The 13,625-nt window shown below is 36.4% G+C and overlaps 1 protein-coding gene across 3 annotated transcripts in view; it reads right to left on the bottom strand.

Moving 5' to 3' along the window:
- The window catches only part of LOC18770246 (exportin-4), an 11,866-nt gene continuing 1,096 nt past the window's right edge, over positions 2,856 to 13,625 (bottom strand). Inside the window, exons 3-33 of one of the 3 annotated variants that reach the window (XM_007203152.2) lie at positions 13,285 to 13,372; positions 12,939 to 13,047; positions 12,557 to 12,655; positions 12,377 to 12,419; positions 12,206 to 12,277; positions 11,995 to 12,090; positions 11,639 to 11,848; positions 11,078 to 11,261; positions 10,508 to 10,619; positions 10,330 to 10,416; positions 10,065 to 10,203; positions 9,420 to 9,516; positions 9,250 to 9,309; positions 8,961 to 9,070; positions 8,406 to 8,510; positions 7,906 to 7,979; positions 7,608 to 7,683; positions 6,861 to 7,052; positions 6,579 to 6,650; positions 6,164 to 6,235; positions 6,021 to 6,085; positions 5,820 to 5,922; positions 5,614 to 5,745; positions 5,118 to 5,261; positions 4,823 to 4,930; positions 4,678 to 4,728; positions 4,537 to 4,614; positions 4,341 to 4,454; positions 3,875 to 4,071; positions 3,713 to 3,782; positions 2,856 to 3,306 (exon numbers count right to left, since the gene is read on the bottom strand). In XM_007203152.2, coding sequence (XP_007203214.2) covers positions 3,118 to 3,306; positions 3,713 to 3,782; positions 3,875 to 4,071; positions 4,341 to 4,454; positions 4,537 to 4,614; positions 4,678 to 4,728; positions 4,823 to 4,930; positions 5,118 to 5,261; positions 5,614 to 5,745; positions 5,820 to 5,922; positions 6,021 to 6,085; positions 6,164 to 6,235; positions 6,579 to 6,650; positions 6,861 to 7,052; positions 7,608 to 7,683; positions 7,906 to 7,979; positions 8,406 to 8,510; positions 8,961 to 9,070; positions 9,250 to 9,309; positions 9,420 to 9,516; positions 10,065 to 10,203; positions 10,330 to 10,416; positions 10,508 to 10,619; positions 11,078 to 11,261; positions 11,639 to 11,848; positions 11,995 to 12,090; positions 12,206 to 12,277; positions 12,377 to 12,419; positions 12,557 to 12,655; positions 12,939 to 13,047; positions 13,285 to 13,372 — 3,348 coding nt within the window. In that variant the 3' untranslated portion in view covers positions 2,856 to 3,117. Of the gene's footprint in view, positions 3,307 to 3,712; positions 3,783 to 3,874; positions 4,072 to 4,340; positions 4,455 to 4,536; positions 4,615 to 4,677; positions 4,729 to 4,822; positions 4,931 to 5,117; positions 5,262 to 5,613; positions 5,746 to 5,819; positions 5,923 to 6,020; positions 6,086 to 6,163; positions 6,236 to 6,578; positions 6,664 to 6,860; positions 7,053 to 7,607; positions 7,684 to 7,905; positions 7,980 to 8,405; positions 8,511 to 8,960; positions 9,071 to 9,249; positions 9,310 to 9,419; positions 9,517 to 10,064; positions 10,204 to 10,329; positions 10,417 to 10,507; positions 10,620 to 11,077; positions 11,262 to 11,638; positions 11,849 to 11,994; positions 12,091 to 12,205; positions 12,278 to 12,376; positions 12,420 to 12,556; positions 12,656 to 12,938; positions 13,048 to 13,284; positions 13,373 to 13,625 lie in introns of those variants that run through there. The other 2 variants (XR_002272581.1, XM_020568743.1) reach the window with 2 other exon arrangements.

Raw genomic sequence — 13,625 nt, 5'->3', positions numbered from 1 at the left:
AGAGAGAGAGAGAGAGAGAGAGAGAGAGAGAGAGAGAGAGAGAGAGGGTGGGAGATTGGGTTTTGGTTCCATTGCTTTGGTTGAAAAGATAGAGTTTTCTTGGCATAACATGTGTGAAATAGGGTAAGTAACACAATTACTAGAGGAGACACCAAAATGATCTGGTTTATTCCTTACGCGGGATGGGTATCTCCGCTCTTGATTGTCAGCAATTGGGTTCAAAGACAGAGACTTGAAATTGTTAGACCCAATAGACAAAAGAGAAGTTTTAGATGTTTGTACCTCATATGGTGCTACTACAGACGCATTCTCATGGGAAGCCGATTAGAATAGCGGAGTGGTATTAAGAGAGGGGTTAGCTGCAGAATCAGTTCCGTCAACTTTAGTAGAGACAATATTAGTTGCAAAATTCTTTCTCTTCTAATACATTTTGTAGACCATAGGAGCTGGAATAGAGGGAAGAGATTGGAACACCTTGAAAGTCTCATTGCCCACTAAAGCTGAAGATGACTCCCCTTGAGGTTCAATGTTTATATGTAAATCTACCAGATTCTGATTCAAGCTCAAGCCCAAAATCTCATCAACTGGTAACTCTGTCAAATAATCACTAAACTCCAAATGTGCCAAATTCTCACCTTCACAATATGGATGCTCCCTCTGAAGGGGAGAATTGGAGATATCCTGAGAAAAATAAGAACTGTGTTCCTGAAACTCAACATCCATAGAGACATAGTACTTGTTCGTGGGAGGATGGAAACACTTGTACCCATTTTGGGTAGAAGAAAAACCCAAGAAAATACACTTGAGATTTTATCATCAATAAATTACACAAACCACCAGAAGAAGTAGGAGTAGAAAATGGACCCCAAACATCAGTGTTAACAATAGCAAAGGGTCATTTTTATTGGAGGAATGTTGACAAGTAACATGATGATTCTTAGCCAAAATGCAATGTTCACACCGTAAACTAGAACTTAAAACTTTGTAAATAAATTAGGAAATAAGCGTTCCAAATACAAGAAAGATGGACGTCCTAAACGACGATGCCATAACATAGTCTTCTTTGGTTTTGATGTATGATCCCCATCAACTTGAAACACAAGGCCAACAGTGTTAGTTTCTTCAAAATAATAGAGATTACCCCTCTCCTTACCAATTCCAATCATCATCTTCATGAGAAGGTCCTGAAAAATACAATAAGTGGGAAAGAAGGTTACATAACAATTTAATTGTTTGGTAATTCGATGAAGATATTGCCCCCCCTGGCTGAAGCAAGTACTAGAGAGTGATAGGATGCAGACTTAATGGTGCTTTTTTGTTTTTCTTTGTTGTTTATTTGGAGGTGCTGTGGTACTCTTTTTCCTTGACCGGATTTTCCTCCTTTGGGGGTTTTATATGTCAAGGTTTTAATGAGGCCACTCTTAACCCTCCGTTTTGCCATTTGATTCTATTGTAAGTGTTGATGCAAGTTCAATGAAATTCTTCACTTTGATTAAAAAAAATAATTATAAAAAAAAAACATAGAGCAAATTATTGGAAAGAGAAGGAACATATAGGATAGAGGACAATGACAGAGTAGGTGTGAAATTAAGGGAACCAGTTCCTTGAACAGAAGTAAGAGTACCATTAGCAACTTTAACTGAGCTGCGATGAGGTGCAGTAAAAGTGACAAATCGAGGAGAGTCACTAATCATGTGATTAGAGGCTCCGAAGAGGAGAAAGCACAATTGATATTACCTAGAATGGTTGAGGGATATGACTATGCACTAGATGGACAAAAGGTATCATTTCCAGTTGTGTCATGTAGTTTCAAATTTCCCCCTTATCGTACTGTAATTTGTACTTAACAAGTGTACCTTCCATTTTATGGTTTTGTTGTAGAACTATGGTCAGAAGAAACCAAAGCTTTCGAAGAAGAGTATACTTGCACTAGTGAGCCAGAGATTTGCGTACACCAATGACATGGTGAATATTTGTTTAGACCTGGATTCTGTCGGCCGTTCGATGGGCCCCGTTTTGGGTAATTGAAAAGAGGTTTTCTTTCTTACTTGAGATCCTAACAAAATCTTGGTGATATGATTACATGAGAAAATCTTTGGTGGGCCCCGTTCTTGAGCACCATCCATTGTAATTGTTCCTCCAATATATCAACAAGATTTTCTTTTAATACAATTCAAAGTCTTTTTTAGCACCATTTGATCCATATCTCAACAAAAATTCTTGGTCTGTTAAGTTTGCTTGTCTGAGTATTATAGTTGCCTAACTCGGCGACGCTAAGCTTTTAATAAGAAAAAGCCTTGTTGCCAAGGTAACTAATGGCCATGAGGTGTTCTTTCCTCGACCACAATCGTGTGATTAAAGATCAGGATCTGACGCACCACACACCACAAATCTCAACCACACACTCGGCCACCAAGACTACCACTCAGCGGGTTGAAATTTGATTTCCTTTTTGTTATCATAATTGATATATGAAAAAAAATAAAGGCCGAGAGGAAATACTAGTACAGCATGGTGACTCTGAAACCTAGGGCAAATATAGTATCTCCCTAGTTTAAAACAGTGTTACAGCAAATGGGTCAGATTTCTTAACCACCAGCAATCATGCTGCATCCATTCATCCAATAAGTAAATTCTGAAACGAGACTTGTTTAGAGATTACCTTAATAAAAAGGGTAAGGAGAACCTTGAACAACTTGCCAATGCCAGAGCCATGACGTTATAACTCAGTCCTATCCTGTTAGCTTCTCTGTGTCTGATCATAGTTAATCCAATTCAACGAAATCATATGCAAGGTGCATATGAGTAAAAGGTAGAAACCAAAACATAAGGAAACAAACAAAAGAGGACATATCTGAAGGCTGAAAAAATCACAAGCACAGCCCACCAATAATCTGGATGGATAGCAGCGCCTGGTAAAGTTACTAAATGGTTATCTCTTAACGTACCAATTGCAATCATTCAGCTTGGGATCACAACAATTCATTGGAGTATTCACAAAGCAATCATGTAAGGTACCAAAATTGTTTTTGTTGTGCAATCGTACAAAAATGAACAGAACACCCCTTCCCACATACCTCCCCCCCTATTTACACAATAGAGTACATATGATCTCAGTCACATTGTCCGCAAGAATCCTCGAACATCAATCAGGAAGCTGTTCAGATTTTTCCTGAATACTTGATAGTTCTTCCGATCAAGAGTAGATGAAAGCTGATTCGCACTTGTAAGACACTGCAATGCATTTGTCAGCCTCGATTTCAAGGTTGCATTTGCCTGCCTCTCTATCAACTCACTGCCTAATCTCTGCGCAAAACCAAGAACAATTTATGAGGAAAGAACGAAGAATAATTTAAGATATGAGGAGTGATAATTTATGATTGGAACCTACTTAATATAATCGGACTACACACAGGCAACTCATCTAGCAGTATTGGAGAAAACAATTGACTCAAAGAATGGTGAGGTAAAAAGACACAGCTTTGACTACTGCCATATATCAGTACAACCTCAGAAATGTGATACGTGTGTCTATAGGGGGGCTAATTTGGACAGAAACCCAAAAAAATCTCGAACCAATATAGCCTAGGATACAACCAGAAGTAATAGACACTTCATTACCATACAAGCACTTCAAAACATAAAACGCAAATGTCAGTCATCCAATTGAAAGACCCTGTTAACATTATAGAAAAAGCTTCAAGAGAACTACCTGGTATAGGCTTTGTTCACAAAGTATCAAAGGAAGAAGAGCATCTGCTGCACTGCTGACCAGGTCAGGACTGAAATCATGAAAATGAAAGCTTTAAATTAAGATGGCAACAAAAGCAACAGGATGAACTCCTTGAACCACCATGTGGGTCTCAGCCTTTACCTATAATCCTCAAAAAGGAGTAACTGCAGTACTGAGCGAAGGAACCGGCTCAAAATGCCTTCCTTAAAATTTCCACCAGGATCCTTAAGACCTGCAGCATGTGAGCCCAAGCCTACTTTACCTGCACTTGTTTCCACGTAGTGGTAGGAAGCAAGAGCTCTCAAAGCTCTCAAACACATATCAACGATTTCCACGTCCTAACAAAACGTTCAACCATGCAGGTTCAGCAAACAAATTTCTTGTATAACGAAACAATGCCAACGCATGCACATATAGAAACATAAAATCCACAAACGCCCAAAACTAACATACATATAATGCATTTTTTTAATGATGTACTTCGTCTCTTCTTGGTTGTTCAGCTTGCAGGTCACCACATGAGCATAATATAGAGCAATACTTGTATATATCTGTTACCTAAATTGGTATCCACCACTATTATTTAAAGTTTAAACACTTAAACTACCTGATGGTGAAGACCAAAATCAAGAGTTCCTAGTACATGAGAAAAGGCTTCGCCGTTTAGTTGTGCAACTGTTTCAGGATAGACCTCCAATAAATGTGACAGCAATGAGAAGTACTGCACGAGAATTATACCATAAATTAGATTCAGAAAATAAAGAAACAGGGGTTTTTCCCTCAAGAAGGATAGAAGGTCTCACATCATTGCAAAACTTGGGGTATTTCAGCAGGTCCAACGATAGGAGAGGAGTAACTATATGAAGACCAAAATAAACGACCTGCAAGAGCAACGTGTCAGATATTATCTACAATTTTGTCACAGGAATGAGATTCAAAGTTACCTGAGATATGTTTGTGGCATGTGTCGCTGTAGAATCGGATGAAAAATCAACCTGCAGTTATGTATTCATCAATAGATTCATAAAAAGCTTAATAGCAATGAACAGATGAACAACCTCAGTGCAAAAACAAAATAAAAAACCATACCAGATCTTTGGAACAAAGGCTTGAAAGGAGCTGGAGGAGAGCACGTAGATCCTTGTATTTCTCAGTCTTTGCTTCAGTAAGTAAGCTGGTTGACAGACTTATTGATATCTGCAAGAGCAATGAAGACGTAAAGCATGCAGATAGGAAACTAAATGCAGATAGGAAACTAACTGGTTATTATAATCTTAGTGGGATACGGCTGCAACAATCATGATTTCACAATAAACAATTCATACCATCCAAAATCACTAATTACACACAAAAACAGAGTGCAATGCCCAGAAGAAGAAAATACCTTGCCAATATTGTTTGATGAGTAAAGCTGAAGCAAACTCATGCAGAAATTAACAACAATAGCAGTTTCCTGAGCCTCTAGATAGCTTATTTGTCCATCCACCCAAGAAACTACAAACTTAAGTATCAGATATACAACTGCAGACTAAACAATAATTGAAGATCAGTATAAATGAATGTACTATCAAAATTCCATTAAAAAGATTCACCACAGGTCAAAGCATAAGGGAAAAGAAATCCTTAAGAGTTAGAGGGATTCGAATACCAATGCTTCAAAGTGAATTGCAAATACTACTGAGTGATTTATGAATGAGAAAAAAACTTAATCAAGGAAATGGGCAAGGTATCTGTACAATTTTTGAAAAACATGCACAAATAGGAAGAACAAATTTTATTATAATTACTCTAGAAAGGGGGAGGTCTGAGAAAAATGGAGCTTTGAAAGTCGACATATTGTGAAAGAAAAATACACAATTGTAAATGAATACAAATAATACCTCATGTTTGTAGACCTCAAGAAGAACTAGAACAGGATTCATTACAGAGAATCCCAACTCATAAATTGCTTTTTGTGTACGAGGTTCTGAAGCGCTGGCAGCCCCCCGAAGCCTCTCCAGCAAGCAACTGACCTACAAGATGTTGTGATGTTATATTGTTCTTGTAAGAAAATTAATAGAACTTCTTTCAGAATTTCTGTCCTCACCGGCAGGATAATATCTGGTTGTTGAGCAATGCTTTTAAAGTCAGACTTGCTTGACATTTCCACAAGATAAGTTGCCATGTGACCCATGAGATCCCTCACATACCTTAATTGAAATGTTACACAAAAATTAATCTGTACAACATCACAATTTCTACAAGATAAATGGTAGGCAGCAAAGGAAACTTAAAATGGAAGACCTACAGGTTTGATGCCTCTGAATTTCTCAAGCCAGAAGCTGAATGAACAAGTGTCTGAGAAAGCGAACGCTGGGGCAGAAGGAACAAATAGATGACACAAATGAAAAATGATCAATAGCTCCAAGTCAAAGCATATTAAATTCTCACCTGGTGAGCTGTATTTAACAAGAACAAAGTTTTTTCATTAGCAAAAGCATTTGCCAGGTCACGCCATGAATCCTGAGAACAAAGTTAGAAAATCAAGATAGACTCATGAGTATCATTTCTTGCATATAAATTATAATGAGATAACAAATAATTCATGTCAAACTTAGTTGTAAATAGTTTCATTAATCTTAGCAAGAGAGGTAATGCACCAAAAGCTTGTTTACATATAGCTCCAGTTCTGGAGAGTTGATAATCCACAAGAATATAAAGGAATAACCACTTGAAAAGGAGCATCTGAGCTTTTACCAGTACCAAAAGTTGACAATTATAGAAAAGAATTTCTTCATAATTAATGGGATAATAATGTATTTTATGCATTTCAAAGCACAAAAATGCATGCACTTATCTAACTCACCAATGCAACAAGGTGAACACAAATATGTTTTTGCTGCACAAGGGCATTAAGTAGCTGGAAACATGTGAGCGCCTGTCAAACAAAACTGAAAAATCATCACCAGCCTTATCTTAATCTGGACAAGAGAATAGCACTAATGTTTGAAAAGAGTACCCTCTTAACACTCTCAGTATATTATGTACCATAGTTGTAATCAAGAAACATGATAGTGGAAGTAATGTTTGAAAAGAAAAAGTACAACATCAAAGACAACCACCATGAAAAAGGTTTTGTAGCACACACCTGCAGATCCTTCTCTCCAGGATATGACATCAGTGCTGTCAAGGATATGCGCACAATAATGTCAAGCACAAATTTTCCCTGATTGTGTTCTCCAAAAAATTTGAGCAAGATGTTTCTGGAGTTTCTTTCTCTATTTTCTTCACGAGACATTAGGTATGTACAAGACCATCTTGCAATGAACCATATAACAGCCTGCACAAAACATCAGCTCTAATAACTGAACTGGTAGAATGGCTTGAAGACAGCAAGAAGGAATCCCAAAGCAGCTGTTGAAAAGGATAATAGGGATGGAATACAGGAGGCTTAATAATTTTTCAAGAAATTACAAAACCTCAATTCCTTCATAGAGCCCAAATGAATTGTTAATCCTTAAATAAATGATAACCTACTCATCCCCTACCCATGAATGTACGCTATGTTCAACATTCAAAACGTGAACTTATTCCAATTCTCAATCTTGAACCTAAACACATATAATGGAGCACAACATAGCTTCCTATTGGTTAGCAAAAATAGCATCCAATAGAACAAAACAAGATAGAACTAAGAAAATACGTTTTCTCAAAGAATCTCAAGTTCTTTAGACACCAGATCCCTAAAGGCCTGTTGGCGCTGAGGACATTTGGTTCATATATATATGCTTCCTGCAAGGTATAGTTGCACACCAGATATGCATTTGACACCCATAATAATGAAATGCATGGCACATAAGGTATGTAATATTCACATAAATGAATTTAGTGTTACCTCCATGAGTCGAGGACTGAAAACTGATGCTCTCATTTCTGGTTCTAAACTTTTCTCAGCAAACCTTATGATTGAGCTGCATCAAATAATTAAAGCAAGAGAAAAAGCCAACACATAAACAAGATGTCTAAATAAAGGTACTTGGTTTGATTTAAGATCATGAGTTTGTGCTTTAATGTATGATGTGTATATATATACGAAGTCTAATTTTTCCATTTATCTCATTCAGTATCTTGAATAACAAAGTTCAAAGTCTAATTTCATCTTCAGAAAGGTTGACAGGAAGTGAGAACTTTACCTGCAAAGAATGACGAGAGGATGATTTTCTGCTTCCAGATTTTGTGGAAAATGAATTTGTATAGCATTTGGAATCTGAACAACACAACATAAACAATAATCAGAATTCAGAGTCATGGACATTCAAAATAGACTTTCAATTAAAGATGAAAATTTATGGTCACCCTCTTTGTCCATAGAGTGTCAACAAACGAGAAGACAGTTCAGCACACTCAAACATAAAAAAAGTGACTACTAAAATCAAGTAGATTATCCTATATACGAAAAAATTTGTGTAATAAAATATCCCTCTTCCATAAGGTCTTATCTTATTATTAATTATTCTTTAGCTTTCTTCCAACAATCAAAATTGGATGTATTTAATATGAACAATCAGAGTCGGGGACCACAAAACACTTTCATACTTCCATATGATTTTATGAACTCTGGGGAATGAACAACACATGCAGTAGTTAATGCACATCAAAGCTCTCAAATAAGCAGAAATAATTGACCCATTACCAGGGGTGTTTCTCCCTCCCCTTCATCAGCGATTACATGCCCAGTAATGAGTAACAATGAGTAAAGTTCCTCCAAAGTTTCAGTTGGATCAATAATGCCCCTGCCCTAAAAACAAGTGAATAACTTATAAGTAACTGGATGAGAAGAAAAAGAAAAGAGACTTTAGCTATTTGTTACACTTCATTTGAGATAAGAAAGATTATTTTCTCCTGCTTTATTAATAGAGAAAATGAGTTAACATTAGAATGAAGAAAACTAAAGTAGCATCTTTGATTTTTCCATTCTTTTAATCAGAAATTCGGTAATTTCCATTAATTCATGTGCTTTTCCATGTCGTGCTCTCTTTCCTATAAGAAAAAAAATATTACAGTGATCAAGCCAAGAAGCTTAATAAAAGAGAATTTATGGAAAGTCAATACACCTTAAATGGCTAATATATTGTAGAATATCCCCCACCATTGAGTTTTAAGAGCAACATTACATTACAAATAGTACTTGAGCACCAATATATTGTTTCAATAGAGATATCCTTCTGAAATAAAATGGTAAAGACACCTGATTAAGCCGTTCAAAACGCTCAGTAAACAGCCTTGTGAGCAAAGGAATTGTAACATCAATTGCTGCTCTAGCGATAAGAGCATAGGAGCTTAACCTCTCATCCAAGGCTGCATTAACCATACAGTAGAAAGGTGAATAATATCAAACCAAAAGATTAAGTTAAGGTAACGATAATGATAATGATGATTGCTATTGTTATGTAAATACCATGCCACTGTTCTTTTTTTGAACAAGTCAACCAATATACATAACGACAGGAAGAGTCTTATATATAAGTCTCCCATACCTACAATGGATGCTTGAAGGTAGTCAGAGTCATCATCTTTAAATGCTGATGCAGAAGCAGCTGTATCACAAAGGATTCACCATCATGTACTGATTGATAATTGAAAAGAAAAGCAGGAAAAATGGTTTTGGAATCAAAACAACAAGAACAAAATAATATGTCAGAATTACCTTTTAGTTCAGCCTGTACAATCAAGGCAAATAAACTAGCTGTGGCATTTTTCCCTTCAGCTGGAAGCAACGCATTCCCGCCACTCCTATTAATTGGCTGGAGAATTTCCAAAAAAGAAGAGAGAGAGAGAGAAGAAAAACTCAATGACTGCCTTAAACTTTAACATAATGTGAGAAAATTACACATTCTTCATGTAGAAACAACCCCGCCACACTGATCAAACTCCATTAAATAACATTTTTTTTCAAAATAATAAAAGCGCTCGCCACCTACAAGGCTGATCCTTTCTAGTACACTTCTCTCCCCCCTATCCTTTAAGGCCTTTTTTTAATTCGCCTGGTAGAGCAGCTCTATAGATAGGGCTAGTAAGGCACGAGAAGCAGTGAGCAGGAAATCTCTCTATTTAAAGGACGGGAATTGCACATTAAAGGGAAGCATGTATTATAGTAACATGGAATGACAATTAAACAAAACTAGAACAAACTAGTACTATAATATTTAAAATAGGTATCAATAAATGATCGATGAAAAGTAAGTTTACATTGTATGACAAATATGGGGGAAGAATAAAATCTCCACAAACTAATGCATACCATTGTGCATAAAAAATAAAAATAAAAACAAATAAATAAATAAACATTTACCACAAGGAGGGCAGTCCAGGTATCTAGTAAGATATCGCGTGCCTCCCAGCTCCATGTCTCTTCCTCAGAGTTATTAGTCATGAGGTTCTTAACAACTTCGGACATCAGTACGCATAACAAGGTAAGAGTGCCATAGGGCCTGAATTCCAAAGCAAAGGTTGACCCCATTCAAACTAAATAACATGGGACAGGAAATGCCATCATAACAATTACCTTAATATAAATGATAACTAAACAACCAATAATCAGAAACTCCACCACTGACCTTGTTGATTTCAAGAGTTGGTCAAACACAGAGGGAGTTGTAACCGTTGCAATGGACAACAACGCACGACAACCGTCGAGCATCTCACTGAAGAAAACCAAAATGAACTTGAGAAAATCGTGAAAACAAAAAGAAATACTAAATGTTAGGAGGAAACAATAATTGACAAGGATATAACCTTTCACTCTTTCCACATTCAATCGCTTTAGAAACAGCATCAGGAGGATCAATCCACTGTATTATTCCAGAAAGCAGTTCGAGAAGATGGTGCTCATGCATTTGTACATTATCTAGATCATTGAACAAGTTACTAAAGTGACTGATGAAAGATAGATACAGAAGAAACCATATAACTATTATCACATAAGTAGTCAATTTCTACTTGAGAAAACATTCAAAATCAATCTCCATTTTTAGTTTGACCAGTGTTGTTAACCATTAATTAGCCATAAATTAAACGCCCAAAACCAAAAAAATACATTTAAGATACTAAAAATTTCAAAGGTTAATGCTAGGTTCACAGGAAACCAGATCATAACCCATCAACTTCTGGCCCATATTGACATTGAGTGTAAGACTCCTAGCAAAATTTATCACACAGGCAAGTCATAGTTTCAACCAAACAGGCGTCTGACACATTCCCTCAGATGATTATATCTTCATCTGACTCATACAGAAGAAAGTAAATGACATTAACAAAATAAAACATGTTACAATTATAGAACAGGAGGAAAGGAAACAATTTTACCAGAAAGAAATACGGTTCCTGTCAAGGAGCAGAACTGTACAATTAACTTTCGTGCAGCGACAGCTATGGGGCAATCAAGCCAATAACCTTCACAAGAAAACTTCTGTCTCAGTGCTCCATATAAGCTCAAGAGCCACCCTATATGGCCACCAGTAACCAAAACATCACGCCAAGCAGGACCAGGCTACAAGTAACATAGAGAGACCAGAAAACTCATCAATCACTAAAACACACTAAATACTATACCATATTGCAGGATGGCTGAACATTACATAGTTACAAGATTTTTGGAAGGTGCAACTGTATTTCCGCCAGAAACAGTAGTAATATGAACACGATTATTATTCTTATGATTTTAATAAGAAAAACAACTTTATTAAAAGGATTTGCTAATATTTGATCTGTTATTTCAGAAACCACGAACAAACATATAAAAAAGGTAAGATGACTCATCCACACACTTAGATCTATTCTCATGAGTGCTTTCAGTCAGTATGTTATATCAATAATGTTTCCTATAATATGAAGACTTCATGCTATGAACTTTAAAGAAGCAAATACCTGCACTAAGTTACACTCGGACCTCTTAGGTGAATCACTTCCTTGCTTGACTCCATCAGCAAATGCAGTTGTACTGAACTCCCAGTTCAGAATTTGAAGCATGAGGCGGAATGCAGCAGTGCAGACTTTAACCTCAGGTATAGCCGAGTCAGACTCAATTATTCTATTTGTGACACTTAAAGCAGCATCTCGTGCCCAGCAGTAGAATGTCTATTGTTGAAATAAATAAAACAACAATGTGTAAGCAGAGAGGCAAAATCAAAAGACCGCCACATTAATCATCTCAAAGGAAAACTCTGTTCGTATAAAATAAATCAAATGCTTTAAAAACATGATGCAAACGCCAGTAGTGAAACCTTCAAATGGTCTAGCTCTAATGACTTCCGGCAATGCTCATGAAACTCTCTAGGAAGTCCCATCGCACTTGAAGTAGATGGAGAAAATTCAGAAACCTAAAACAAAAGAAATACTTGGTCGTAAATTTGGTAACGTCCTAAATGCTGAAGCAAAAACAAGACAGAAACTAAAATAACTAGTTAGATGAAGTAAGCTGAAAAAGAGTTATACCAGAGATTCGAGGAAATTAATTCCAGCGAACTGCACATCTACACCATGAATGCCATAAACAGCCTGGTTTACCTGCAATCATAATTGGCTGCTCTAAGAATCCTGGATACCTCAGGTGCAAAAAAAGTGGCTGGATACAGATACCCTAATGATAAGATATAAATTTCATACCTGATAGAAAAAGGCCTCCTTATCAGTAGCTGAAAATTCAAGCCTACACACAATACTTGGCAAGATAAATTTATTGAAATGCTAATTTATAAAGTTCCATTTAAATCATAGCCAAACCAGGAATTCTCTCCTATCATGAGTTCATAGGCCAATTTACATAGAAAATCATGCACCACTTACCAGCCCCTTTTCAACAATTGAGCAGCCACGGAAGAAACCTTTGCTTGAACGTAGCCCTCAGGTGAATTAGCATGTTGCATAACAAAACAAAGACAAAAACTGCAAACAAAATATACATATTCAAGGAATCATCAACAAACATATAAATAAACTAATGATTAATCATTATTAATGATAAGAACTATACCAAATTACAAGCTACGAAGAGTATATTGGTTATAGAAGAACAATTGAGGTATTTTAAGAAAGATCTCCAGTTGTGAACTAATATTATTATTTCTCTTTTTATAAAGTAAACAAACTACAATAGTTGCGGAATAGTTTATTCATATTGCTTATGAGGAAAAAAACAAAGAGCAATGCGTTTCAAGAGTGACATAACCTAATCATGCTTCTCTTGTTATCAGAGCTAAGAAAACCCCATTCTCTAATAGCTGCATTTCGAATTGCAGCTGCAGCCTGAAACCTTGCATTGGCCACCTGAGAGTTCTCTGAAATTATAAAATCACTATCAGCATAATAATTCGATAGGACATTTATAGTTCCCCAAACTCTTACCCTTAATCTTGCACCATCAATTACAGCAATCCTAGTTTCATTATCATCAGCTCATGTACAGTTATTTAACTCTATATTCGAGACAGGATATGGCAAAAGCATAGCTAATTACAGAAGACAAAAAGAAAACTACATTTATGTCTAACATGAATAAAGTATTTTTAACTTACCAAGAATGAATTTACACGCCTGGTATGGCTGGGGAGTCTGGGAGAGTGACAAAATAGTTGCCTCAGCTGCAGCTGAATTCATATGCATCTGCTCAAGGGCAACCCATATGTAAGAGGGTGCTCTTACGCAAACTTGCATGCCTATAGGATCACAAGTAAATGCATGCACATGTACATATGTCTATAGAATTCATTTATATTTTGGATACCAAGTGACATGACAAATGACATGGTCATATCTTATTTGCTAATAAGAAAGGGCGGGGGCGCGGGGGGGGGGGGGGGGGGGGGGGGGGGGGGAATATTTATAAGAATTATTAATAATATAATTATAAATAAAA

The sequence above is a fragment of the Prunus persica genome, chromosome G7 (assembly GCF_000346465.2).
Source record: "Prunus persica cultivar Lovell chromosome G7, Prunus_persica_NCBIv2, whole genome shotgun sequence".
NCBI classification, from domain to species: Eukaryota; Viridiplantae; Streptophyta; class Magnoliopsida; order Rosales; family Rosaceae; genus Prunus; species Prunus persica.
The sequence above is the reverse complement of the archived record's forward strand: the minus strand, read 5'-3'. Positions and strand labels throughout refer to the sequence as shown.